The sequence below is a fragment of the Cucurbita pepo genome, chromosome LG07 (assembly GCF_002806865.2).
Source record: "Cucurbita pepo subsp. pepo cultivar mu-cu-16 chromosome LG07, ASM280686v2, whole genome shotgun sequence".
NCBI lineage: Eukaryota > Viridiplantae > Streptophyta > Magnoliopsida > Cucurbitales > Cucurbitaceae > Cucurbita > Cucurbita pepo.
Window position 1 is genome coordinate 1,012,211 of NC_036644.1, and position 23,796 is coordinate 1,036,006.

The 23,796-nt window shown below is 35.5% G+C and overlaps 3 protein-coding genes and 1 non-coding gene across 6 annotated transcripts; 2 read left to right on the forward strand and 2 right to left on the reverse strand.

Annotated features, from left to right (window-relative positions):
- Positions 1-1,063: 1,063 nt before the first annotated feature.
- On the forward strand, positions 1,064-6,479 carry LOC111798209 (kinesin-like protein KIN-4C). The gene is made up of 12 exons (XM_023681220.1): positions 1,064-1,370; positions 1,993-2,106; positions 2,183-2,299; positions 2,398-2,478; positions 2,703-2,774; positions 2,879-2,972; positions 3,060-3,091; positions 4,320-4,393; positions 4,963-5,025; positions 5,130-5,271; positions 5,509-5,820; positions 5,907-6,479. The coding sequence occupies exons 1-12, from the start codon at positions 1,236-1,238 to the stop codon at positions 5,913-5,915; spliced, it is 1,245 nt and encodes a 414-aa protein (XP_023536988.1). The 5' UTR covers positions 1,064-1,235; the 3' UTR covers positions 5,916-6,479.
- A 673-nt stretch (positions 6,480-7,152) lies between these two features.
- On the reverse strand, positions 7,153-11,206 carry LOC111799323 (argininosuccinate lyase, chloroplastic-like). Its single transcript, XM_023682840.1, has 6 exons — positions 10,946-11,206; positions 10,398-10,778; positions 9,935-10,083; positions 8,696-8,987; positions 8,453-8,617; positions 7,153-7,538 (listed from the first exon to the last, which is right to left on the reverse strand). Exons 1-6 carry the CDS (start codon positions 11,177-11,179, stop codon positions 7,290-7,292), a joined length of 1,470 nt encoding a protein of 489 aa, XP_023538608.1. The 5' UTR covers positions 11,180-11,206; the 3' UTR covers positions 7,153-7,289.
- Positions 11,207-15,085: 3,879 nt separating this feature from the next.
- LOC111799349 lies at positions 15,086-15,221 on the reverse strand. Its single transcript, XR_002815820.1, has one exon. It is a non-coding gene; the product is annotated as a small nucleolar RNA Z247 (small nucleolar RNA).
- Positions 15,222-20,151: 4,930 nt separating this feature from the next.
- LOC111798013 lies at positions 20,152-23,631 on the forward strand. 3 transcript variants are annotated; one of them, XM_023680952.1, is made up of 3 exons: positions 20,152-20,349; positions 21,310-21,879; positions 22,882-23,631. In XM_023680952.1, exons 2-3 carry the CDS (start codon positions 21,417-21,419, stop codon positions 22,929-22,931), a joined length of 513 nt encoding a protein of 170 aa, XP_023536720.1. In that variant the 5' UTR covers positions 20,152-20,349; positions 21,310-21,416; the 3' UTR covers positions 22,932-23,631. The 3 variants fall into 3 exon arrangements, with proteins under 3 accessions (XP_023536720.1, XP_023536722.1, XP_023536721.1); XM_023680954.1 differs by having other exon boundaries at positions 20,153-20,335; XM_023680953.1 differs by lacking the exon at positions 20,152-20,349 and adding an exon at positions 20,975-21,207.
- Positions 23,632-23,796: the final 165 nt, after the last annotated feature.

Sequence of the window (23,796 nt, forward strand, 5' to 3'; positions counted from 1 at the left end):
ACCTTATTGTATATTTAGTCAATTATAAAAAAATTATATAAATTTTTCAAACATTATCTTCAATGTTGACATTTATAAAGTTATTACATTATTATTTATTTGTTTTTATTTTATTATAAAATTTTTATATTCAAACTCAATTTTTCCATATTAATTTTTAATTTACACCGGAATAAAAAGATTCTTGGAAGTCAGTCCCACGTCCCCTAATTTATGGAATAATCCTGAATTTATAAATAAAAAAATAAGTCTACTCTCATATGATGTCTTCTGAACAAGTCAAAAGGAAAGCTATGCGAGCTTATGCTCAAAGTGGACAATATCGTACCATTGTGAAAAACAATTCTTAACATAAATATACGTTTTTAGTTAAACTAATTTTTTTTTTTAAATAATAACGAACAACTAAATTGAATCTTTAATATATTGAAATAATTTATTAATATAAAATGATTTTTTTTTTCCGACGACAAAAGTTGTGTCAGTTTTGATTCCAGAGGAAATTGGAACAGATATTCGATAACGGAGTCAATTTTTGATTGCTTGTGGATATTTGGTTGAGTGTCCCTTCCCAGCGTCCAACCAATGAAGCTTCTGCAGTAATGTAATTTAGGACCACGTTATTGTTACGCCTTAAAATAGGGCAACGTGTCAACGTTGTCATTTCATTTTCTTCCCGTTGGAATTTTGTGGACGCTATAATTCCATGCCTATCTTCTTCTTTGGCTCTTTTCAATCACGTTTCGACCGAAAAATAAGCTCCAATTACTTATCTCAACCCGTCATTTTCATAATTTTATAAAATTAAATGGTTTATTATATATAATATTTCATTTATATTTAATGAGATTTTAAAACTCTGAATTTTATTTATTTATTTATTTTGTTTTAAATTTTTTATCCGGTCAATTTTAGTTGTCATAATTTAATAAATAAAACAATAATTCATCACTAAAATTGCTGGCGCGTGAGTGGGGACACGCAAACTCTGACGTGGCAAAAATTGAATTTTGAGCCATTTTCCCTCCATCGTTAAATTCAACTACTCCATCTCCAGAGTGATGAAAGGATCAGTGGAATGAAATCAAAATCCTCTCGATTCATCTTCAACCTCTCGACGGTGGACTCCGTAGCTAGTTCGGAGAGCGCCGATTAGCGCTTTCAGTTTCCATTTCTCGGTAATTTTTCGATCTTAGAGCGATATTTTGCCTTAAACAAGCTGCCGGCGGCAGAAAATGAGGAAGGCAAGCCGTCAAACGAAGCAAAAGGGAGAAGCCGATGCCTCGTCGTCCTCGGTCACATCGGCTACGGACAGTAGAGACTACGAAAAGAGAATTCAAGAGCTCGAGCGTGAAAATAAAGCGTTTCAGGTTTTTAATTCTTCTTGTGCTGTAATCCACTCCGTTTGATCGCTCAGAAATTTGAGAGCAAACAATTGGATCGTGTTTCATTGTTTGATGTACAGAAACTCGGCAAGCTAGAGTAATGCGTAGTGAAATGAAAATATCGACTAAGTTTCTCCTCTTACTGATTTTTAGCGAATGATTTTATACAAAAAATCAGCGGTTCACTACTTTTAATAGCTGAGGAAACTTTACAATGACATTACCATTGATCTCTCTGGAAGCTGTTAAAAGTGAGATGATAGTCCAACGTCGTTCCTGTTCAGGATCTGAAATTCGATATTGCTTTTGTAATTCTAGTGCCACAAATTTCGATCTATCTATTTTGTTTGAATAATTTTGATTACTTGATCTACAGAATCTAGTGCTTCACTCAATGGGATTAAATTGATGAAAGCTTTGAGCAGAACATCATTCTACACCTGCACAAGAAAAAAAAAATGATAGGAGAAGAGTATATGTTAGCATATTTTGACATCAATTTTTCGTTCTGAGAGAGAATGTGGTTGTTGTTCATTTCTAGAATTTATTTTTGCAACTGAATACACGGTCATTGCTTTCTCACTTTTCTGCATCTGATAATTGGCAGAAAGAAATTAAAGATCTAAAAGACAGATTAGAAATTGCTTCATCAAGCGATGCGAATAGTGCTAAAAAACTCAGAGAAGGTTATATTCAGAAGTTGGATGTTCTTGAAGATCAGGTGCAACGTGTTTTTTATTTTTTGGTCACATGTTGATTATCATGCAATTAACCAGTCCCATATTAAACTCTCGCAGGTCACAGAATTGAAGAAGAAACTAGATGTTCAGTCTCAGCTTTCAACCAGAAGGCCAAAAGGTGATGGAGCAACTAAACAGACAGATTTTGAGATCATGAGTTTGAAGGCTCAGAAGGTAAAATATTGCTGCACAGTATATTATTCATGCTAATGTGAAACTCTTCCATTGTTCTCTTCGTCTACGTCCATTGCCAACAGAAAATTTTCATTTAGGTTCAACTACAATGCAAGATGAAGCTAGAGTCTGTGCAGTTCAGATTATGTAAAGGTTCATTGGAGAAGGAAGTTCTTCAGGTATGTTAAATACATATTATATCACCATCACTGTTCATCTTGTAATCCTGACTGCTGCTCTAATAATTTAGTATTGATATTATATGTGGTTTGAAAATTCACGTTTTGATATTTGGATTATGGATTTTATCTCTGCTATTGACATCCATATATCATTTTTCCCATAGACTGACTATTTGCAGCTTAATTTATTTTTTGAACAATGTTTTTCAATGTGCTATCAGCTCAAGAGAGAGAATAGAAGAAATGAGCATGAAATGAATAAGCTCCGAACTTCAAACCAAAGACTAAAGATGGTGAGTCATATTCTTTTGGAGCCGATCTATTGTGTTTCTTAACTTTTATTTTAATTTTTATAGAACGGTTTCATGTTAAATGTTTTGTAATTTTCTTTCTTGAGGTTCTGCAACGGAAGACCGAGGAAGCTTCTGAAATTACAAAAAAGATAAGAAACCTTTTGGAATCTCGAAGAACTTCTGCACAAAGAAGAACAGGTTAAGAACCAACGTTCTCATCATCAAGTTTGTTTTCTACTTAACCGTATTCACTTGTTTTTCTTCCTTTTGGAGTATCATATGCAGGTGCCAGACAGGAAAATGTTACTTCCAGTCAGGTAATTCGTGGAATTTGAGCTTAATGTTTGCGTGTCTATATATGCCTCAATCAGCTAGCGATTGTGGGTGGATTAACTTGTCATATCACTGCGGTTGTACATCGTATAATCATGTTTGTTGGTGCATATCAGCAAACGAATTTATTTTTTGGTTGTAACTGTGAAGTCTTTCTCTAACAATATCTTAGTTACAGTTTTTTTTTAATCTTCAAATTGATTGTTTTTTTTTTGCATACCATTGTGGGCTTTGTTTTATTCTTCAAATCTTCGTGTTGGTATTGTATTTATAATTGGCATTAAGAAAATCTTCTGTTGGTGATCGCATTTCAGAATTATCATGAATTACTTAACAGTTCCTGGTTTTGTTTGAAGTTGCGTCTGTTGTGGTATTCTTAGAACTTAAAGAGGCTTCCCTTTTTAATCTGCCGTAACGTGAGACTAAAATTAAGTAAAACGACGCATGTTAAACATTTAGGTTAGTGGATGCAACATTGACAACCTTTATTGAAATGGGCTGTACATTAAGCTTCCAGCTGCAACATCTCGGCATTTCCATGAATATGAAACTTTAAGACTAAAATAAATCATCTAAAAGTTCCGTGTCCATTTTGTTAGTGAAAATTATAATAGATTGAAGGTAAATATTTTAGTTTAGCAAACATTCAATATGTTTCGGTTCTTTAAAAGAACATTTGTAATTTGATGGATTGGCTTACCATTTCCTTTCCAGTAGTTGATGCCACATTTCTATTGAAGAACTTATTGTTTGTAATGTGCACCTTTTCAACTTTTGTTGCATACCTCTAGGAACTTTGGTCTGAGGAGAAAATCAATTCTTACTCGTGCACTCCCTGCATGTGAATGTGTATTTTGCTTTATGATATATGTATATCAGAATTCATTTGGATTTAAAGCGTATAACAAGTGCTTTATGCTGGCTGTGACTCATGAGTTATGACTTATGACCAAAAGTTCTAAGAGTCCTGAATTTCGTGCATATGTGATCCTTGAAGATGTTCCCAACAAGATTTTTCTAATGACTGAAGCCTTTTCTTTTTTGTGCTTTTTGACAGTATACTCTTCCATAAAAAATAAAAAGAAAAAAGAAAAATGCTTTAAGCACAAATGAATTATATATTATCCATGTGGATGTAAAGAAAGAGATTGGATAAATAAATCACGACTGCATCTTTGGTGATTTTTGTTTAACTGCAAAATTTTCGTGCAGTCTGTTGAGAATGAATTCGAAGTCACAGCGAGCTTACATGAGCTGTGTTCCCAGTATGAGCATCAAATAGAAGAGTGAGTCTTTGATGCTTTCTTTCCTTTAAAAATGTCACCACCCTTACTGTTCAATCCAAAATTCTACTTCTATTAGAATTGGTTCTTGTGCTTGGTTCAATCCATCGTTAATTTCACTTGTGAGCATTTAATGGTTGGGCTAGGCATGTTTCTTTTAAATTCATCTGTATGTGAATTAAAAATTTCTTTTGGACTGTAAGATGTCTGTGACTTGATATTGAGTCCAGTGATTCTTTATATGAATAAAAACTATAGTGAAAATTAAATTGGCTTCCGTTTATTCTTGCTTGGTCGACTAGATGGTGAAGCAGAAAGGCGGTCCTTGATTGCAGATGAAAAATTGATTACATCGACATGTCTAATTCTTGTTGCAGTTTGAAATAATTCTTTACTTAATTTTTTGTTCTCAATGAATTTTGGCCGAGTTAACGTTCTCATGTTATGAGAGTAACTTACACAACTCATGGAATTAAAATGTTGCAAGAATCAATGTTTTGAAATCAATGACTGCAATATTTTTTATTCCAATATTTTAATTATCTGCCTACAACTTCATTTTCTGTGGTTAGGAAGGATAAGGAAATTGCAAAACTTCAGGAAGAAGCAGATGCCCTAAAGCAAGAACAAACATGGTAAATCTTTTGAAATGTTGTGAGGTTGAGGTAGTTCTAGTAGGACTACTACTGTTTTTCACTTCTCCAGAACTTCATTAACCTTATGATTCCTGCCTTTTCAGGTACCAATCACTGGAGACTGATAACGTATTGGGAATCAATCAAGATGTGGCTGAACTAAAGGAACAGATGGTCATATTAAGTGGCTTGGTTAACCAAATGCGAATCCAGAAGTTCAATCATACTCAAAAGGATGAATCAAAGGTCAGTGCATTTGGCTTCTCGTGGTAATAGTATGATATTGTCCACTTTGAGTATAAGTTCCCATGGATTTGCTTTAGGCTTCCCCAAAAGGCCTCATACCAATGAAGATGTATTCCTTACTTATAAACCATGATCATCCTCTAAATTAGTCAACGTGGACTCACACAACTGAGACTTTAAGCATAAAACATGATATGAATTGTATGAAGCTGAACTGATCATATAGTTTTATATTAGGATGATTCCGGTCCATCCTCTGCCAGCAATGGGAGTAATAATCTATTCGAGCAGTTCGCTATAGCTGGAGAAGAACATCAACACGGGTTTAACGTGGCAACGAAGAGAACTGTAAAAGCAGAATGCTGCTCTTGCAGCAAGAAATCACTGTGCAAGACAACGAAGTGCAAATGCCGATCAACCGGAAGCAGCTGTGGGTCATCATGTGGATGTGCGCGTGGAAAGTGCAGCAACAGAGATGACAAACCAAGTGAGATGGTCGATGAATTTGGGCCACAAATGAATCCTTTATCTGACATAAAAAACTTATTGGTAAGTTATGGCTTTTATAACTAAATTATTTGAACACATCCTAATTTTTCTTCTGTCTTTATTAACAACAAATTTGAACTCTGCAGACCAATTAGACGTAATGTTACCTGTCAATGAACATAGGCAGGGCGAATGGCTACATTTGAGTTTCCTGCTGCTGAGCTGATCCGCCCATCCACCTTAAAACACTGCACATATGGCCTAATTTGGAGTTTTACCCCTAATACTAAAAAATGAGGACCTACTGATTTTCCTCGCCCTCTACTTGAGCCAGAACTGTCTCAGATTGATGAAATGATATCATTTGATGCAAATTGCTGCTATTAGCGTTGATTTTTTACCTTAACTACGGTCAATTCTTTTAATTGGACATGAAATGTTGTATTCAGCTCTCTCAACTTGTTATTTAAATTTTAATCTGACATGTTACAGGGGAGGAGGCAGGAACTTGGTCAAGGATAGAGCATCCTTTGCTTGAATGAGATTCTGCTTCGGACCCCTACATTCTGGTCAGAGATGTATTCTTTTCGTGCTGTTATTGTTTTCATTTATTATATGATCTTCATCCAATAGGATATTGGCTGTTACTTAATAGGTGACAATTTGAAATGTTTTAGTATCTTGTTAAACCTTCGATTTTATATCATATTTGTTATTTTGTGTTCAATAAGCCTTTTCTACTTTTTATGGTCTAAAAAGTCATTGATTTGATTTGTCCCGCATTTTAAAAATTATAGATATGTTAGACATAAAAGTAAAATGTTTGTATAAGATTAGATACAAATTTGAAAGTTTAATGATCGGTTAAATATTTAATTTCAATCTAATCAGTAAGAAAACCTGGGTGGAACTATCCTCACAAGAAACTATTGTAAAGTGAAAATAAGCACGAGGTCTCACATTGATTGAAGAGAGAATTGAAATATTCTTTATAAATGTGTGAAAACTTCTCCTTAACAGACATATTTTAAAATTTTGAGAGAAAACTCGAAAGGAAAAGTCCAAAGAGCATAAAGAATCACGACTCTAATGGTATGATATTGTCCACTTTGAACATAAGGCTTTGCTTTGGGCTTCCCCAAAAGGCTTCATACCATGAAGTTAGTATTCTTCACTTATAAATCTATGATCTTCCATTAAATTAATCAATGTGACTCACTCCCACTAAATTAACCGATGTGGGACTCACCTCCAATAATCCTCAACAAAGAGGACAATATTTGCTAGTAGGAAGCTAGCTTGGACTATTATAAATGGTATTAGAGTTAGACATCGATGTGACAGCGAGAACACTGACCTCCATGAGAATTGAATTGTGAGATCGCACATCGGTTAGAGGAGAACGAAATCTCTTCGACTACTTAAAGAAGACAATATCCATTAGTGGTGAACTTAGAAAGACACTAAATAAAGAATAAATTCAGAAATGTAAAGTACAAAGATGTTGGGTTTATCAAACCTAATCTCTACTAACCAGTGCCAAGTTTCTGGATCCAATATTGGAGTTGACCGGCAACACATTCCGATCCCGTGGAGCCATAAGACGAAAATTTGCTAACTGCATTTTCTACTCCAAGAAACTCGTAAACGTCGTCGCCAAAGATCGGACTCAACATTCGCAGATCATTGAGACTCAGGTCCTTCAGCTGGCAGTTCTTTCCAAGACACATTGTTACACACTTGCCTACAATATCATGAGATGTTCTGAAAGGGACTCCCTGTTTAAGAAGATAGATGAAATCAGAGAGTTAGAATCACTTCTAAAATTTGAAAAGGACCCATCTTCTAAAATAATTGAAATTGTTCTTTTTTTTCTTGTTGAGTAACGAATTAAGCCTCTAGCATTATTTGCTTTTGCCAATCCCCTAAAAGAAAATTGTTCTAAACAGCAGTTTTCAAAACAAATGTAAGTAACTGTTTTGGAATCAATGAAAGCTCACTGTTGCAACATCGGGGTCCTTGAAAGAATCTTTTAATCAAAACACGCCATGTGTTGAATCTATGTTCGTTTCTTGAATTTTAATAACATGAGTAATTTTTTTTTTCAACTTTACATGGTGGCTAATTATGATTATGTATACATTATAATTATAGTCATAAATTATGGAAGTTACCACTCTTGAAATGTCTCAGTAAAGTTAAAAAGTTGTAAAAGTAACATTTGTACTTCCGTTTAACTAATGACTAAGTTTCTTTGCAAATCATTCAAGCTTGACAGGATCAATTTTGTAGAGGGATTCAAATCTCAAAGAAGTATTTTTGCCTTGAGATATTGGATCAATAAGGTAATTTGAATTTTACTTTCCCTTTGAGCTATTCTTTATGATTAGGGCTAAGTGTTGTTACATTTTCTTTGTTCTATTTAGTTTAGATTGCATATTTAGAATCATTCCAGTTAGACATGATTCGAATCTCAAACAAGTATTCTTGCTTTGAGATATTCGATCAACAAGATAATCCGAATCTTACTTTCCTTGTAATGATTACTTATCAGACAAGTATTCGCATTTGCCGAATAGTGTTAAGCCATTTCTCTATAATAGTGTTAACATTTACTAAGTGCTCTTCTAACAAAGATGAGTAAAAGACAATATATATATATATATATATATATATATATATATATACTAACCTTATGCACGAGATAGTCTGCAAGTGTGGTCGCGTCAAGATGACCAAGAGGCAACGCCTTCTTTATTCTGTCTTGATTGAAACTAATGTTCCGAGCAAACTCAGCTGAAACCTCAAGCATCCCTAAAACTGTCCTAACACTATCAAACACAGGCTCCTTGTCTTCCTGTCTCACCACGAACAACTTAATAACACAAAAAGAACGTGAAAGAAAAGGAAATTTGAATTGTCAAGAAATTCAAACCTGCAGATCGCGGTTGTATGCAAGAGGAAGACCCTTGCACAATGTTAGAAGGGTTACTAAATCGCCTACGACTCTAGCCGACTTTCCACGAACGAGTTCCATTGGATCCGGGTTTTTCTTTTGGGGCATTATGCTACTTCCAGTTGAAACAGAGTCATTAGGTGTGATGAATCCAAACTCCTCTGAGGCCCACAGTACCCATTCTTCTCCCAGACGAGAAAGATGGATGGCTGTAATTGAATTGGCAGAAAGAAACTCCATTGCAAAATCTCGATCTGAAACAGCATCGATACTATCTCGAACGATGAAATTTACATGTCAGATAGAAAAATATGAAGACGACGGAAGTCTTGTAACGACCCAAGTCCACCGCTAGCGGATATTGTCTTCTTTGGATTTTCCGTTTTGAGCTTCCCCTCAAGGCTTTAAAACGCGTCTCCTAGGGGAAGGTTTCCACACCCTTATCAATGGTGTTTTGTTCTCCTCCCCAACCAATGTGGAACATCACAATTCACCCTCCTTCGGGGCCTAGCATCCTCGTTGGCACTCTTTCCTTTCTCCTATCGATGAGGGACCGACCAAATCCACCCCCTTTGGGGCCCAGCGTCCTTACTGGCACACCGCCTCGTGTTTATCCCCTTCGGGGAACAGCGAGAAAGCTGGCACGTCGTTCGGTGTTTGGCTCTGATACAATATCTGCTGCTAGCAGGGACCTGGGTCGTTACAAGTCTAACCTCACATCTAATCTTTGGGAATGGTAATGGGAAGCCCAAAGAAAAAGCCATGAGAGCTTATGCGACAATATCATACCATTGCAGAGAGTTGTGATTGCTAACATGGTATTAGAGTCATGCCCTAAACTTACCCATGTCAATAGAGTCCTCAAGTGTCGAACAAAGAAGTTGTGAGTGTTGAAGAAGTAGTCAAAAGTGACTGAAGTGTCGAACGTGTACTTTGTTCGAGGACTCCAGAGAAAGGAATCGAGCCTCAATCAAATAGAGGCTGTTTGAAGGCTCCATAGGCCTTAGGGGAGACTTTATAGTATACGGAGGACTGTTGGAGGGAATCCCACGTCGGATAATTTAGGGAAGGGTGCCATTGATATGAGGTTTTTTTGGGTAACATCATACCATTGTGAGATCCGTAATCTCTCACAGATTCCTCCGGCAAACATGGATATTCCAGCCATCAACATCACCGCCAAGAACAACTTTACAAGTAAGATGCTAGACAACTGACCTGTTTCTCAAAGGAGATGAGAATCCTAAAGCGTTCGAAGTCATGAATCGATCAATTGGGAGGCCAGTACCAGCCAATGCACAAGCTCCTAAGGGGCAGAAATTCAGTCTAGATCTGCAGTCCAGCAATCGACCAGAATCCCGATCGAGCTACAAAACGTGAAATGACATTTGTAGATCCAGAATCAGATTGTAGATCCAGAATCAGATTACTGTAGAGTTTATGAAAAGTGAAATACAAGCATAATCTCCAATCCTAATTCCGGCTTTGTTCCTTAAGATTAGGAAAATGATAAGCCATGAAGCAAATTGGAAATCAATAGTTCTATAAAGTTCTATAAGTAACCATCACATCGCGAGGGAAGATCGAAACCATGCATCTAACGATACCAGCAGCAAAGCAACCATTGATTTTAGGATTTCAGCCATAACTTAAGACGCTGAGCTAAAGTACTGTTGAATACCTGCTCAACGAATGCCAAGAGAAGATGCTGAAGTAGGACGGGTTGTGCTCTCTGCAAATGTGTATAACCTGGAACAATAGTTCCTGCATTCTTAATTGCCAAATCCACCATCGCAATCTGAAGATCTTTGATCCTCTCGACAATGGAATCGATGGCATCGCGGCACCACAAGCGAAAATCAGTCGCGACTTGGTCGTTGCGGCTCCGAGCAGTATGAAGTTTCTTGGCAGGTTCGCCAATCAAATCAGTAAGCGCAGCTTCAATGTTCATGTGAACATCTTCCCTATCAGCTCTCCAGACGAACTCGCCATTTTGAATACGCCTCTCGATCGCATCAAGACCTGTTAGAATACTGTCTTCGTCACTGACGCTTATCAATCCCTGCAACCAAACCACAAACCATTATCATGAACGCGCAGCGCATTATCGTTATTCAGTCCTGTTATGGTAGAACAAACGCCACAAATAAACACTAAACATTCCGTCGCAGAAACAAAACAGAATCGAGCTTCACAAAAATTACAAACTGAAAATAAGAAGTAACAGACCTGCTTGGCGAGCATCGATGCATGAGCACGACTCCCGCGGATATCATGCTTGTAAAGGTCCTTATCAAAAGAAATCGACTCTGTAAAGCGTTCGACGGCATCTGTGACGCTCTCCTGGAAGCGGCCGCCCCATAGCTTAATTTCCTTGGCCTCAAGCTTCATAGAATAGGAGGATCCGGCCAACGATGTTGCTCCGTTAGCCTCAGTGATCAACGGAACATCGAGGTTTGCCATGGCTATGCGAAATGAGCACAGAAACAACTAGGAGGGACAGGCTTTTATAAGCCGGTGGCGGCTCTGTTCTACAGCACTAGACCGCTGATGTTAGGAATCATAACTCTCAACAATAGTATAAGCTCTCATGTAGCTTTGCTCTAGGCTTCCCCAACAGACCTTATCAAGTTTATGCAAAACTGTACCTCACACTATTGAGGACATATTCTATTTATATTGGCAAAAGATTAACTAATAGATCCGATTTCATAGGAAACTAACGAAGTAAGCCTATTCTTATGGCATGACTAACTTCAAGCTATTCTAATGGATTGACCAATTCTAACAGTCCCCTTCAATCCCAACAAGTCTTGTACATGTTGAGATTGTTACAATGTGTAGTAAAAGGAGTTTTAGACAGTGGTTTTGTCAGGATATCAGCTACTTGATCACTTGATGAAATGAACCGAACTTCCATTGCTTTACGTGCTACTTGTTCTCGAACAAAATGAAAATCAACTTCAATATGTTTCGTTCTAGCATGAAATACTGGATTTGAAGTTAAATATGTAGCTCCGAGGTTGTCACACCAGAGGCGAGGAGCCTTTGATTGATACACGCCCAGTTCCTTCAGTAATGACTTGATCCAAATCATTTCTGCAGTAAGATTCGCAATGGCCTTGTATTCTGCTTCGGTGCTTGATCTTGACACTGTAGCCTGTTTTCTGGAACTCCATGAGATTAGATTTGCTCCAAGAAATACAGCAAAGCCGCTAGTTGAACGTCGATCATCGGGACAACCAGCCCAATCAGCATCAGAAAACCCCGACAACATCATGGTTGATTTCTGAATTTTCACTCCTAATGCTAGTGTGCCTTTAACATAACGAAGAATTCTCTTCACAGCACCCCAATGAGCATCAGTAGGTGTATGAAGATATTGACACACTTTATTGACAGCAAATGCCAAATCAGGCCTAGTCATTGTCAAATATTGTAGTGCTCCCACTGTACTTCTGTATTTGAATTGTTCTTCAGCTGATAAGGGTATTCCTTGTTCTCTGAATAATTTTTCAGCAGAACCCATTGGTGTAGACATAGGTTTGCATTTTTCCATGTTTACTCTTTTCAACAAATCTAAGGCATATCGTCTCTGTGACAGTATGATACCATCTCGTGTTTTCTTGACTTCAATACCCAGAAAATACTCAAGACCACCCAAATCTTTTACTGCAAAATCTATTTTCAATTTCTGAATCAACCTTTCGGTTGCTTGATCAGAGGAGCTCACAATAATTATATCATCAACATAGATGAGCATATAGATAGTTATCTCTCTGTTTTTGAGAATAAAAAGAGATGAATCAGCTACTGAAGCCTTGAAGCCTAACTCAATAAGTTTTCCAGTCAACCTTGAATGCCAAGCTTTTGGGGCTTGTTTCAGGCCATAAAGGGCTTTCTTGAGCTTGCATATGTAATTCTTTGGTTTGGCTGAGTCTTGAAATCCTGGTGGTTGTCGCATGTACACTTCCTCTTTCAGAATTCCATGCAAAAATGCATTTTGGATATCAACTTGTCTCATATTCCAGCCCTTGGTTACTGCTAGCGAAAGAATGACCCTGATTGTTGACGGTTTGATCACAGGGCTAAAAGTATCAGTGTAATCAACACCAAATCTTTGCTTGAATCCTTTGGCAACTAATCTTGCTTTTAATCTTTCAACTGACCCATCTGCTTTTCTTTTCACTTTATACACCCATTTACTATCAATGAGATTTATTCCAGGTTTGGGTGGAACTAGATCCCAAGTGGCATTTCGTTTTAGCGCTGAGAGCTCATCATTCATTGCTCCTCTCCATCTTGGATGTTGCATGGCTTCCTGCAGGTTTCGAGGTTCAGTAGCAGTCTCTATGATCGGAGTTGTGATAGTTACAGCGCTTGCGAATTTTCTTGAGGTTTCTGAATATCTGATAGTTCCATCAGTGAATTGTTTAGCTTGTACAATGTTATTTCTCAACCTTGTTCGCATTGGATGTTGACTAGCTGCTTCAGTTGGTTGATCAGACACATGTTCATGAGTTTGGTTTTGAGCATTGATCGAACTGCTCTCAGCTTCATATTCTGCAATTTCCTCTGAACTTCTTGTATTATCTGCAGAAGATAAGCTGACACCAGACAAGTTGTCACTAGCAATATTATCAGTTTGACCATCATTCATATGGGAATTACTAACAACTGGTTCAATATCTGTAAGAGCATTTTCAGTGTAAAAACTAGCAAGTTTGGCTAAGGCTGGAAGTAGAACAGGATGATGTGGATTTGTGGTTTTGTTTGGTGGCTTAGATTCTTCAAAAGGAAAAATATTTTCATCGAAAACCACGTCTCTAGAGATGTAAATACGTCCTGTACTTCTATTTAAGCATTTATATCCCTTATGAGAAGAACTATAACCCAAGAATATACATCTAGTAGTTCTGAAACTCAGTTTCTTGTTGTTGTAAGGCCTTAAATTAGGCCAGCAAGCACAGCCAAACACCCTAAGCATGGAGTAGTCTGGACTTTTACCAAACAATTTATGAAGTGGTGTGTCTTGTTGTATGGTTCGGCTGGGCATTCTATTTATAAGAAAGCAAGCTGTGTTGAAAGCTTCATCCCAGTAGGATAGAGGCATGTTGGCTTGAGCGAGTAAAGCAAGGCCAGTTTCTACAATGTGTCTGTGTTTTCTTTCGACTAACCCATTCTGCTGGTGTGTGTGAGGACAGGAGATATGATGTTCAATGCCTGTGGATTTGAAATAATTGTGTAACCGATGGTATTCACCCCCCCAATCTGATTGGACGGAGCGAATTTTGGTATTTAGCATAGTTTCAACATGTTTTTGAAATTGAAGGAACACAGACTCAACATCAGATTTGCATCTCAGAAAGTAAATCCAAACATAACGACTAAAATCATCAACAAAGGAAACATAATATTTGGAATTATTTACTGACGCAATGGATGGACCCCATACATCAGTGTGAATTAATTGAAGGGGTGCTGTAGATACATGCTGAGAAGAACCAAATGGCAATTGATGTGCTTTCCCTAATTGACAAGCATTACAAATTGAGGAAGAGGGAATATTAGTATCTATAGCTAAATTATTATCTTGTAGAATTCTAATGGTAATTGGAGATGCAGGGTGCCCTAGCCTTCTGTGCCATTGTTCTTTCGAAAGTTTGGCTGTCAGCAAGGCTTGACTGAAATTATGCGGTAGAACGTATAGGCCATTCTTACATCTACCGTGGAGCAGGAGTTTCTTCGTGACTCGGTCCTTAACCAAAAAATAGTTTGGGTGAAATTCTACAACAGCATTATTATCAGATGCTAGTCTTTGTACTGAAATTAGGTGCTTATTGATTTTAGGAACATATAGGATATGTTTCAGAACAAGAGATGAACCAGAAATTAATGAATTCCCAATATGAGAGATAGACAAACCTGCGCCATTTGCAACCTGAATTTGGTCGGTGCCAGTGTAGCGTTCTCTGGTGGTAAGCCTCTCTAGGTCATTGGTGATATGATCTGTGGCTCCAGTGTCAACATACCAGTTTGTGTCACTAGTGTATCCACTTGTTGCCAAAGCTGCTTGTTTGAGATTATTTTCGGCTTGATATGCCTGATCAAATCTGTGCCAGCATTGCAAAGCATCGTGATTGGGCTTACCACAAATCTGACAGACAATGCCTGAGCTGCTTTGTGTCTTTGATGGTTGACGTCCAGGATTGTTCACAGTACGCCTTGATTGTCCATGACCACTATTTAACTGACGACTACGACCGCGACTACCTCGACCTCCATTGGCACCTCCACGAATGGATATCCTATTGACATTGTTAGCAGATGAAAGTTGCTCAAATGTACCCTTACGCAAGTGCCGCATCTCATAGCTCAGCATGTGAGCATACACGTCGCTGACAGTGTATACATCTGTTCTGGTTGTAATGCTTGTGACTAGAGGATCATAATCTGGACCAAGTCCTTGCAGCATGTAGGCGATGAGTTCTTCATCCTCTATTCGCTTGCCAATGGCAGCAAGTGTATCACCAAGATGTTTTACTTTACGAAAGTAGTCAGCAATTGTCATGTCCTTTTTCTGGATAGTAGAGAGTTCCATACGGATCTGCATTGCTCTTGCTCGAGATGTGGAAGCAAATTGTCGCTCCAGCGTAATCCAGGCTTCTCGTGCAGTGGTGATTCCAACCATCGTGCTGAGAACCTCCTCAGTGACTGATGAGTTGATGAGGCTGAGTACCAGCTGGTCCTGGGGGTACCAGACTGTGAACTCAGGGTTGATGATAATTTTGCGATTCCCTGTTTCTTCACTTGGTTCAACGGCGATCGTCTGGCTTGGTGCAGGCATGGATCCATCCACAAAACCAACAAGGTTTTGGCTACGCAAGTAGGGAAGGATTTGGGTAGACCACAGTAGATAATTTTCTTGTGTAAGCTTAACACTAATCACCTGACTGATCGACGGAGAAGACATTGTGTTGATTGGGATTGACATGTCTAACAGCAGAGGCTATGGATCTCGTGGATCTTATTTCTGCTCTGATACCATATCAAGTTTATGCAAAACTGTACCTCACACTATTGAGGACATATTCTATTTATATTGGCAAAAGATTAACTAATAGATCCGATTTCATAGGAAACTAACGAAGTAAGCCTATTCTTATGGCATGACTAACTTCAAGCTATTCTAATGGATTGACCAATTCTAACAGACCTCATTTATAAACCCATGGAAGACCTCATTTATAAACCCATGGTGTTCCACTGACGAATGTGGGACTCACTTCCAATAATCCTTAACAGCTGACACTCGGCCAGACGGTGCTCAGTAGTCAGACCTACTACCTGATCGTTTCTAATCCTCACTTTCTCAATAAACTTTTGAACTAAAATTAAAAAAAGTACAATCAAATATAAATTTTATAAACCAAATTTAAGCTTCTGTATTCAGAATCAGAATGAAAGATAGGTATTCTAATTAATATTTTAATATTCATAAACATTAAATAACTAATAACTATAGGAAAAATATAAACTAATTAAATATTAAGAATAAAATAAAATATACTATAAATCATAAAGAAAAGAATATTAAGAGATACTATCAAAGATATATTCCTTAAATAATATATTATTCAAATATTATATCTCAACATTTTCGTCTAATTAAATATAATATATCGCTCAACAAAGTATCCTCCATCTAGAAAGTACATTCTCAAAAATCGGATATATATATATATATATATAATTCAGCTCATAGATATAATTCTTACTATATATAACTATCTATCATATATATATAGTTTACCGATATAATTTTTTACTATAGCTATTTTACAATTTACTTGATGTCATGTAATTATAAACCATTGACTTAGCTATAAATAACAGTCTCTATAACCTAACCACTTGAGCTCATGATAAAAAAATATTTAAAAAAGAAAACTCATATTTATAGTCTACTCCACTCGACTCAGTTATTTAGGAAATGATCATGAGTTTACAATCAATACAAGTCATTAGAATTTATGCTCAAACTACTTAAAATTTATTTTATTTTTATTAAATATATTCAAACATCCAATTTAAAGACAATCTGACATATCTTAAGAGTTGAAAAACATATTTTAAATTATTTCATGTTATCTTTATTTAAAATATTATATCTATTAATATCGTTGAAATTATTTTTAAAAAATGTATGTCTAGTGTACCATTACTTTCCACTTTTTTATACCTTTAATTAAAAGTTTTTTTTTTTTTTTTTTTTTTTTTTTTTTTTTTTTTTTTTTTTTTTTTNTCTTTCCAAAAGGTTTTTCTGAAAATTAAGTTATTTATTATTAGGTAAATTATAACTTTGGAGTAAAAAAAACGTCAGAATATTAACTAAAAAGACAACGATTCCTCGAGTCATTTTTAAATTTTGTATTTATTTATTGAATAAGCGTGATTCTAATATGATATAAGATTTTAATCGATTCATCCGTAGATAAGGAATTAAAAGCTCTAGAGTTAACCATCTTTCATTTCGAGAAATTGAAACAGTGCATCTGACTATAAACGAAGAATTCCATCATGCTACTGAACTTAGCCTTTGTGATTCATCATCTGCAACGTCCCGTATGAAAGTTTTGAAATTTTTATAAAAAGTAATAATCTTATAATTATTTAAAACTTTTATATTCTCTAAATCTTTCCCGAGTGGACCTAAAGTGCTTACTCAGAAACAGAGCACATGGACAACTTAAAAAAAAAAAAAGCATAAATAATAAAATAGATATTATTATTATTATTTATTTATAATAAATATTTTTAAAAAATAGATACAAAATTCAAAGTGCAATTACTTTAGCCTACTTTTAAAAGCCAATTCAATATTCTTTTATAAAGGAATAAATGGCGGTCAGCTCCCTCAACCCAATATACTAAAAGCTAAAGCTAATGGTTGAAAATAATAGTAATAAAATATTTATTTATTAAAAAAAAAATATTTTAAATTACGTAATTACAAAATACTGCCCCGACATAAATTTTGGAAATAAAGTTTTTATATATATATTTAATAATAATTTTAAAAATTAAATTCTAATTAAAAATTAAAGTTTTTGTGTTAATATATTTATAGCGGATGAAACAAAAATGAAAGTTATAATAATTATAATTTTACGTATTTTATTTTAATAAAAAATAAAATGAGTTTATAATCTAAAATACTATATTTCTTCTTTTTTTTTTTTTAATTTTTATATAATTTTGCTTTTCAAAATTCATTATTTACAATTATTTGGATCATTTGTCAAACCTATATTAACTCATTTCAAATAATTGAATAAAATATATATTTAATCTTTAATTTTTTATTTGTGTAAAATAAATTTTATAAGTAGTAATTTAAATTTAAATTTTATAATTAATGGATCATTTAATATTTTAAATACAAAATTAAAATTTTTAGTTTATGTTAGAAATTTAAATGATAATATGAGTTTAATTTAAATAAAAGTATATTCTTGTGGTATTAACGTGTCGCCGTTTGATTGGTCAATAGTAATGGGCCCTCGTTTAACGATTAAGAAACTAATAATAGGGAGAGTGGGCCCACCATTTTGGGCCTTTAAAGCCCACCACACAAAAGCTCTCAAATTTGGATAGCCTAAAAAATATCAATAATTATTAATTATTTCCCCTTGAATTTTTCATCTCTTTTTAAAAAATATATTCATAAAACCTTTCAAAATTATTTTTTAACAATAAAAAAAAAAATATATATATATATATATATATATATATATATTTGAATTTTATATTTTGAGAATTAATTCAAATATCACTCTACGTCATTTTATATTACTCGTGTCATTTTATATATAACATTTTAACATATAGTTTTTAAAAGAAATAATATTGAAATAATCGTATTTTTTTAAATACACAAACTATAATTATTTTTTTAAAATAATTTGATCCAAATACAATAATAAAAATAATCTTTTAAAAAATGCTTGTCGGTCTGTCATTTGCGGGAGTGATTTGGGCCCTGATGGGCCCAATTTGCCAATTAAATACAAATCTGCCGGGTGAGTTGGGAATAGGATAAGATTTTGACACGTCAGATAATAATTATTTATTAAAAACCATAAAAATGGAAAGTTTTGTAATTATTTATTAAAAACCATAAAAATGGAAAGTTTTGTTTGCGACAGAGATGGAAAAAACAAAGGCCATTTTAAAAAATATATATTAAAATTTAAAATTAAATTATTAAAATTCACTCTATATGTAACTTAGAAGAGTCAGCTAATATAATATTAATAACAGACTTTACTCGAGGCTTTAAAACGCCACACCCTTTGGGGCCCAATGTCTTTACTAGCACACCGCCTCGTGTCTACCTTTTTTGGACTTCCCCTCAAAGCTTTCAAACGCGTCTACTAGGGAAAGATTTCCACACCCTTATAAATGGTAGTTTGTTCTCAAATCCAACCAATGTGGGACATCACAATCTTCCCCCCCTTCGGGGCCCAGCGTGATTGCTGGCACTCTTTCCTTCCTCCCATCGATATCGAACCGCTCCCAAATCCACCCCCTTTAGGGCCCAGCGTCCTTATTGGCACACCGCCTCGTGACTACCCCCGTTCGGGGAAGGGTGAGAAGGCTAGCACATTGTCCAGTGTCTGGCTCTGATACCATTTGTAACGACCAAGATCCACCGCTAGCAAATATTGTCTTCTTTGGGGTTTCCCTTTCGAGCTTTCCCTCAAGGCTTTAAAACGCGTTTACAAGGTGAAGGTTTCCACACCATTATAAACGGTGGTTTGTTCTGCTCCCCCAACCAATGTGGGACATCACACATAATTAAAAATCGAATTAAATTGATATTTTTTCGTTATTCTAAAGTACACGAAAATGAATAGGTTGTGTAATCTAAGTTGCTCGAGCAGCGTGGCACGCAAGTTTTCTGGTCAATATTCTTCAACGCCAATTTTCATAAATATAAACTTAAATTATATAAAAATACAATAAATTATATATTTTATGTACCAATTATTAAATCAATGGTGATTTTTTATTCATCATTAATAAGTGACGTCATCAAAACATATTCTAAAATTTATAATATTTTGAATAATTTAATAAAATAAATAAATAAATAAATAATTTCTAGTTATTTAAAGAGTCCAAGCACCACAAATCCGACCTGGCAATAGTTTCTCATATTCGTTTTCCTCTACTCCCATATCTACAGTATCCAAAATGTAGTCTCGCATCGATGACGTAGATTCTTCCTAGAAATTTGATTCTTTAAATCGTAGCCGTCCACGTGTTGCCGTGTATTGACTTTCAAGCTCGTTTTTTGCAGAGGATAAAGTCCTCCTCTTTCAGCCTTTCTCACCACGTAAACGTAATTTATATTTAATATATGAAATTTGATTGGTGTCAAATGATTATTGGAGAAGCATCGACGGATCCGACTGTATCGAAAAAGCGTTTCATCTTTAACTTCTTCAATTTTGACGATCAGTTGGCTGAAATTTTCGGTGTTCAATTTGAATTCGTCGGCCTCTGAATCGTCCATTTGCAGAAGACCGTAGCCATTGGAGGTTTTGCTTTGAGGTTTGTTCGTTAAGGTATTATAGCTCTTTCTATGTTTCTTTAGCTTTAAATTTTTGCCTTATCGCTATAGATTGTGTGTTTGGATCATTCTGCGCAACAATCCTGGATTCCTTTTTGTTACTTTCGGCTGCAATGTTTGAAAAGCAAGTTTTCGGAAAGTCAATTACTAGCGGGAGGAGGTTGCTTCAGGAAGAGATTGATTTAAGTTTCTGTCTGTGTTTGGAATTTATGAGTTCTAAGGATTTAGAGGTATTTGTTTGTTTGTTTAAATTTTCGGTGCTTGAATGAGTCTGAAACCTAACAAGAGAACGCGATTGCTTTTTTTTTTTTTTTTTTTTTTTTTTTTTTTTTTTTTTTTTTTTTTTTTTTTTTTTTTTTTTTTTNCATCATTTTTTAAAATAGGAACAATATTGTAATATAGGTTCTCTTGATCTTGCCAACCTCTTGAGTAGAAGCAATCTCTCAAATTAAAAATGGGAAGAAAGATCGTTGTCGGCCTTAATTGTGAACTTTGTGGGAGATAAATTTAGTAAAGCCGTGTTTCCTTTTTTGGTTACAGCTCGATCTTGTCAAGGTAGTTTATAGGTAATGGTTATTGTTTTGATTTGTCTATTTCCAATTCTGCTAAAGCTTCTACCTGGATTGCCACGCGAATTGGACTTAGAAAATTGTGTCGTTGCCTGTTTTGTCATGTTTTTCTGCTAAAAATCTTGAAGAATTTTGTATTTTAAGGCGTGAAGTAAGGTGGAACAGAGTCCATTATATCTCCCTTCTTTCGTAGTTTTTTCCTTCCTGAGCTTGCTGGATCCTTTGGATACATTCAAGACTCTATTCTTTAATCTATGCTACATTACGTGCTATGGAATTTACTTGTTAGTTTCTTCTTTTTGCTAACTTGTACAATCTATGATTGCAGCAATTTTTCTTTTTGTCGTTCCGAGATGTAGTTGATCATTTTCTTCTATCCTTGACAGGAAAAAAAACTGCTCCATTTCACAACCCTGGCCTTGGAATCTACCTGTAATTAGCGTGTTTTTCATTGGAGAGACTTATTCATTAGTAAAGAAAATTGAATTCACACATGTCTGTGGCATTTCCCCAACTCTCCTGGTGGTCGTGGAGCGGGAAGCATAAAGAACCTCGAACCTCTAATGGATCCGCTTTTAATGCTTCACTAGATACAGTCATTCGGGAACCGGATACTCTAAAATTTCCTTTAGCAAATGGTGCCAACATATCATCGTCGTCTAGAAGGGTGAGGCGGAAATGGCATAGTCGAGAAGAAAGGAAAATTGATAGGGAATACGACATTGTTCTTGTTCCATCTGATGGAGGATGTGTTTCAGGGTCAGAATCTGATGATTCGGATTGGTCAATTGGATGGTCAGAACCCCATGGACCTGGATTCCAGAGCGATGATGAAACAGACAACAGTTTTGCAGTACTGGTTCCATGTTATGGACGCGTTTACAATGATTTTGTGGATGAAACAAAGAACAGTATCCTAAGTGCTGCTGGGAACATCAACGATAGCTTTTCTGCAGGTAAGAGTTGCTTCTTCCATGCTTGCATTTGGATTGGGGTTGGGTGTTAGTTATTTCTTTTGCCTTCCAAAATATTCTTATAGTTCTCTTTCGTGTATAGTGAACCCAAGAACTTCATACATATCCCCTGATAGCTTAATTTCATAATCTAGAATCAACTTATACCCCAAATGTCGGACATCAGTTCACGTAGCCATATTCGAAAGAATGAAAAATCTTTTATGTAATTTAGCTGTTGTCTCATATCCACAGACTCATCTATTTTTAGGAAGATGATGCTATTTCCTTTTCTGAACTTAATTTCTAGGAAAAAATTCTTCTTGACACATTCTCAATAGGTTGAAATGCGACACCCTCAGTTTAGTAAATCTTGACAGTTGGGCATTAGAAAATATCAGCAAATCAAAGAACAACTGAGTGATCTATCCTTTTTTCCAAGAAAAGGATGGCATCAGATCCTTATTTGCACTTCTTGTAGCAGAGCTAGCATAACACTATGTACATTTATGTAGTGAGCAAAGATCTCTCGAATGCTAGTTACGATTTCTGGTGTTAAGTAAAGAATCTCCGGAGGACATGTAGGAGCCATTAGGTGAAAAGTGATTTTAACCCTTCAAACCAATCCAGTAGTTTAATTTATTCTCTATATGTGTAAGTGAGGTAGCAAATAGACATATATCCTGATATAATGACAAATATAGAATGATAGAATCAAACTCAACCCTTTCAGTTTGGAAATTTCTCATACACCTTGTTCGTACAGAGACTCTCAATATATAACTTCAGAGAACTATATTCTATTTGTTTTGAGCCTTTACAGCAATATTCACAGTTTGCTTGTTCTGATTGATTTCATCTGCCTTTCATATTACATGATTGTTCTTCTGGCCAATGTGAATAATACTAAATAGTAGTAGTTAGTTACATGTGAAATTTCTTTTTTGGTTGCTTTATGTCTGTTCTAAGCTGATTTTGTCTGCACTGCACTTTTTGATGGAGCAGAGAGCAAGAAATATATGGAACAATGGCTGTCCTCTCTTCAGAGCTGCTGATGCACAGGGTTTATAATTGCTGTACGCATCGAATGCTAATGCCCTGTTCCAAGAAGAAAGAGCATTCTGTGATCTTTAGCTATTCAAAAATTACAAAAATATGGAAAAAAGAAAAAGAAAAAAGATTGTAAAAGTGTATCTATTCTGGCTTCGTTTGATATACAACTAAGAAGCAAATTGGATGAAAAGATTGTATCCATTGATTCCAATCAGTGGGTGCAGGTTGTGCAGGTCGAATCTTTTCCATTCCTTTGAGCATGCTCTTAAGAAGAGTGATGTGGGATGAAGCTTGTTAAAATGGGATGTAAATACTTGGAGACTCCTTTGTAAATATGGAAGGGAGAAAGGAGGAAAGGGTTGAGCCAAGCAGCCGAGGCTTGGAGAAAAAGAGCATTAAAAAAGAGGTGGAAGTGGAGGTATGGTGTAATTCTTTGAAGTGAATTAACTTTAATTGATCTGAACGTTGCTGTAAATAGTGACTCATTTGTATGTATGCATTGTGTGATCTGAGTGGGTTTGGTTCATTTAAACGTTGCTGTATATGGTGACCTCATTTGTAAAATTTGTTGCACATAGTAACACAGTTGTGCAGCCTGTGTAAATCCCTCCCTATTCAATGTAATATTCTTTATATATATACATACGCCTTCATTGTGAAGTGTGAATACTTCATTGTGAAGTGTGAATATTTGACCTCTAAGTTCTAACAACTTTTGAAAGTGGAGATTTGAATTTTTGACCTCTTATCTTAGTCCGACTCTTATCTTAGTTGATGGTTTATGTTAACTACCATCAAATTGTCGAATTATGACAATTGTTGCATGAATTATTTGTATTGTTTGACCTCTTATCTACATTTACAGTA

Bases quoted from the DNA above. Each gene is read 5' to 3' on its own strand.
- LOC111799323 (XM_023682840.1), bottom strand. From the start codon at position 11,179: ATGGCAAACCTCGATGTTCCGTTGATCACTGAGGCTAACGGAGCAACA. The intron at 8,988-9,934 runs GTCAGTTGTCTA...CGTTCGAGATAG, and splicing joins TCATCTCCTTTGAGAAACAG to TATCGATGCTGTTTCAGATC. The intron at 7,539-8,452 runs GTTAGTATATAT...CTTCTTAAACAG, and splicing joins CAGACTATCTCGTGCATAAG to GGAGTCCCTTTCAGAACATC.
- LOC111798013 (XM_023680952.1), top strand. From the start codon at position 21,417: ATGTCTGTGGCATTTCCCCAACTCTCCTGGTGGTCGTGGAGCGGGAAG. The intron at 21,880-22,881 runs GTAAGAGTTGCT...TTGATGGAGCAG, and splicing joins CAACGATAGCTTTTCTGCAG to AGAGCAAGAAATATATGGAA.
- LOC111798209 (XM_023681220.1), top strand. From the start codon at position 1,236: ATGAGGAAGGCAAGCCGTCAAACGAAGCAAAAGGGAGAAGCCGATGCC. The intron at 1,371-1,992 runs GTTTTTAATTCT...GATAATTGGCAG, and splicing joins GTGAAAATAAAGCGTTTCAG to AAAGAAATTAAAGATCTAAA. The intron at 5,026-5,129 runs GTAAATCTTTTG...CTGCCTTTTCAG, and splicing joins CTAAAGCAAGAACAAACATG to GTACCAATCACTGGAGACTG.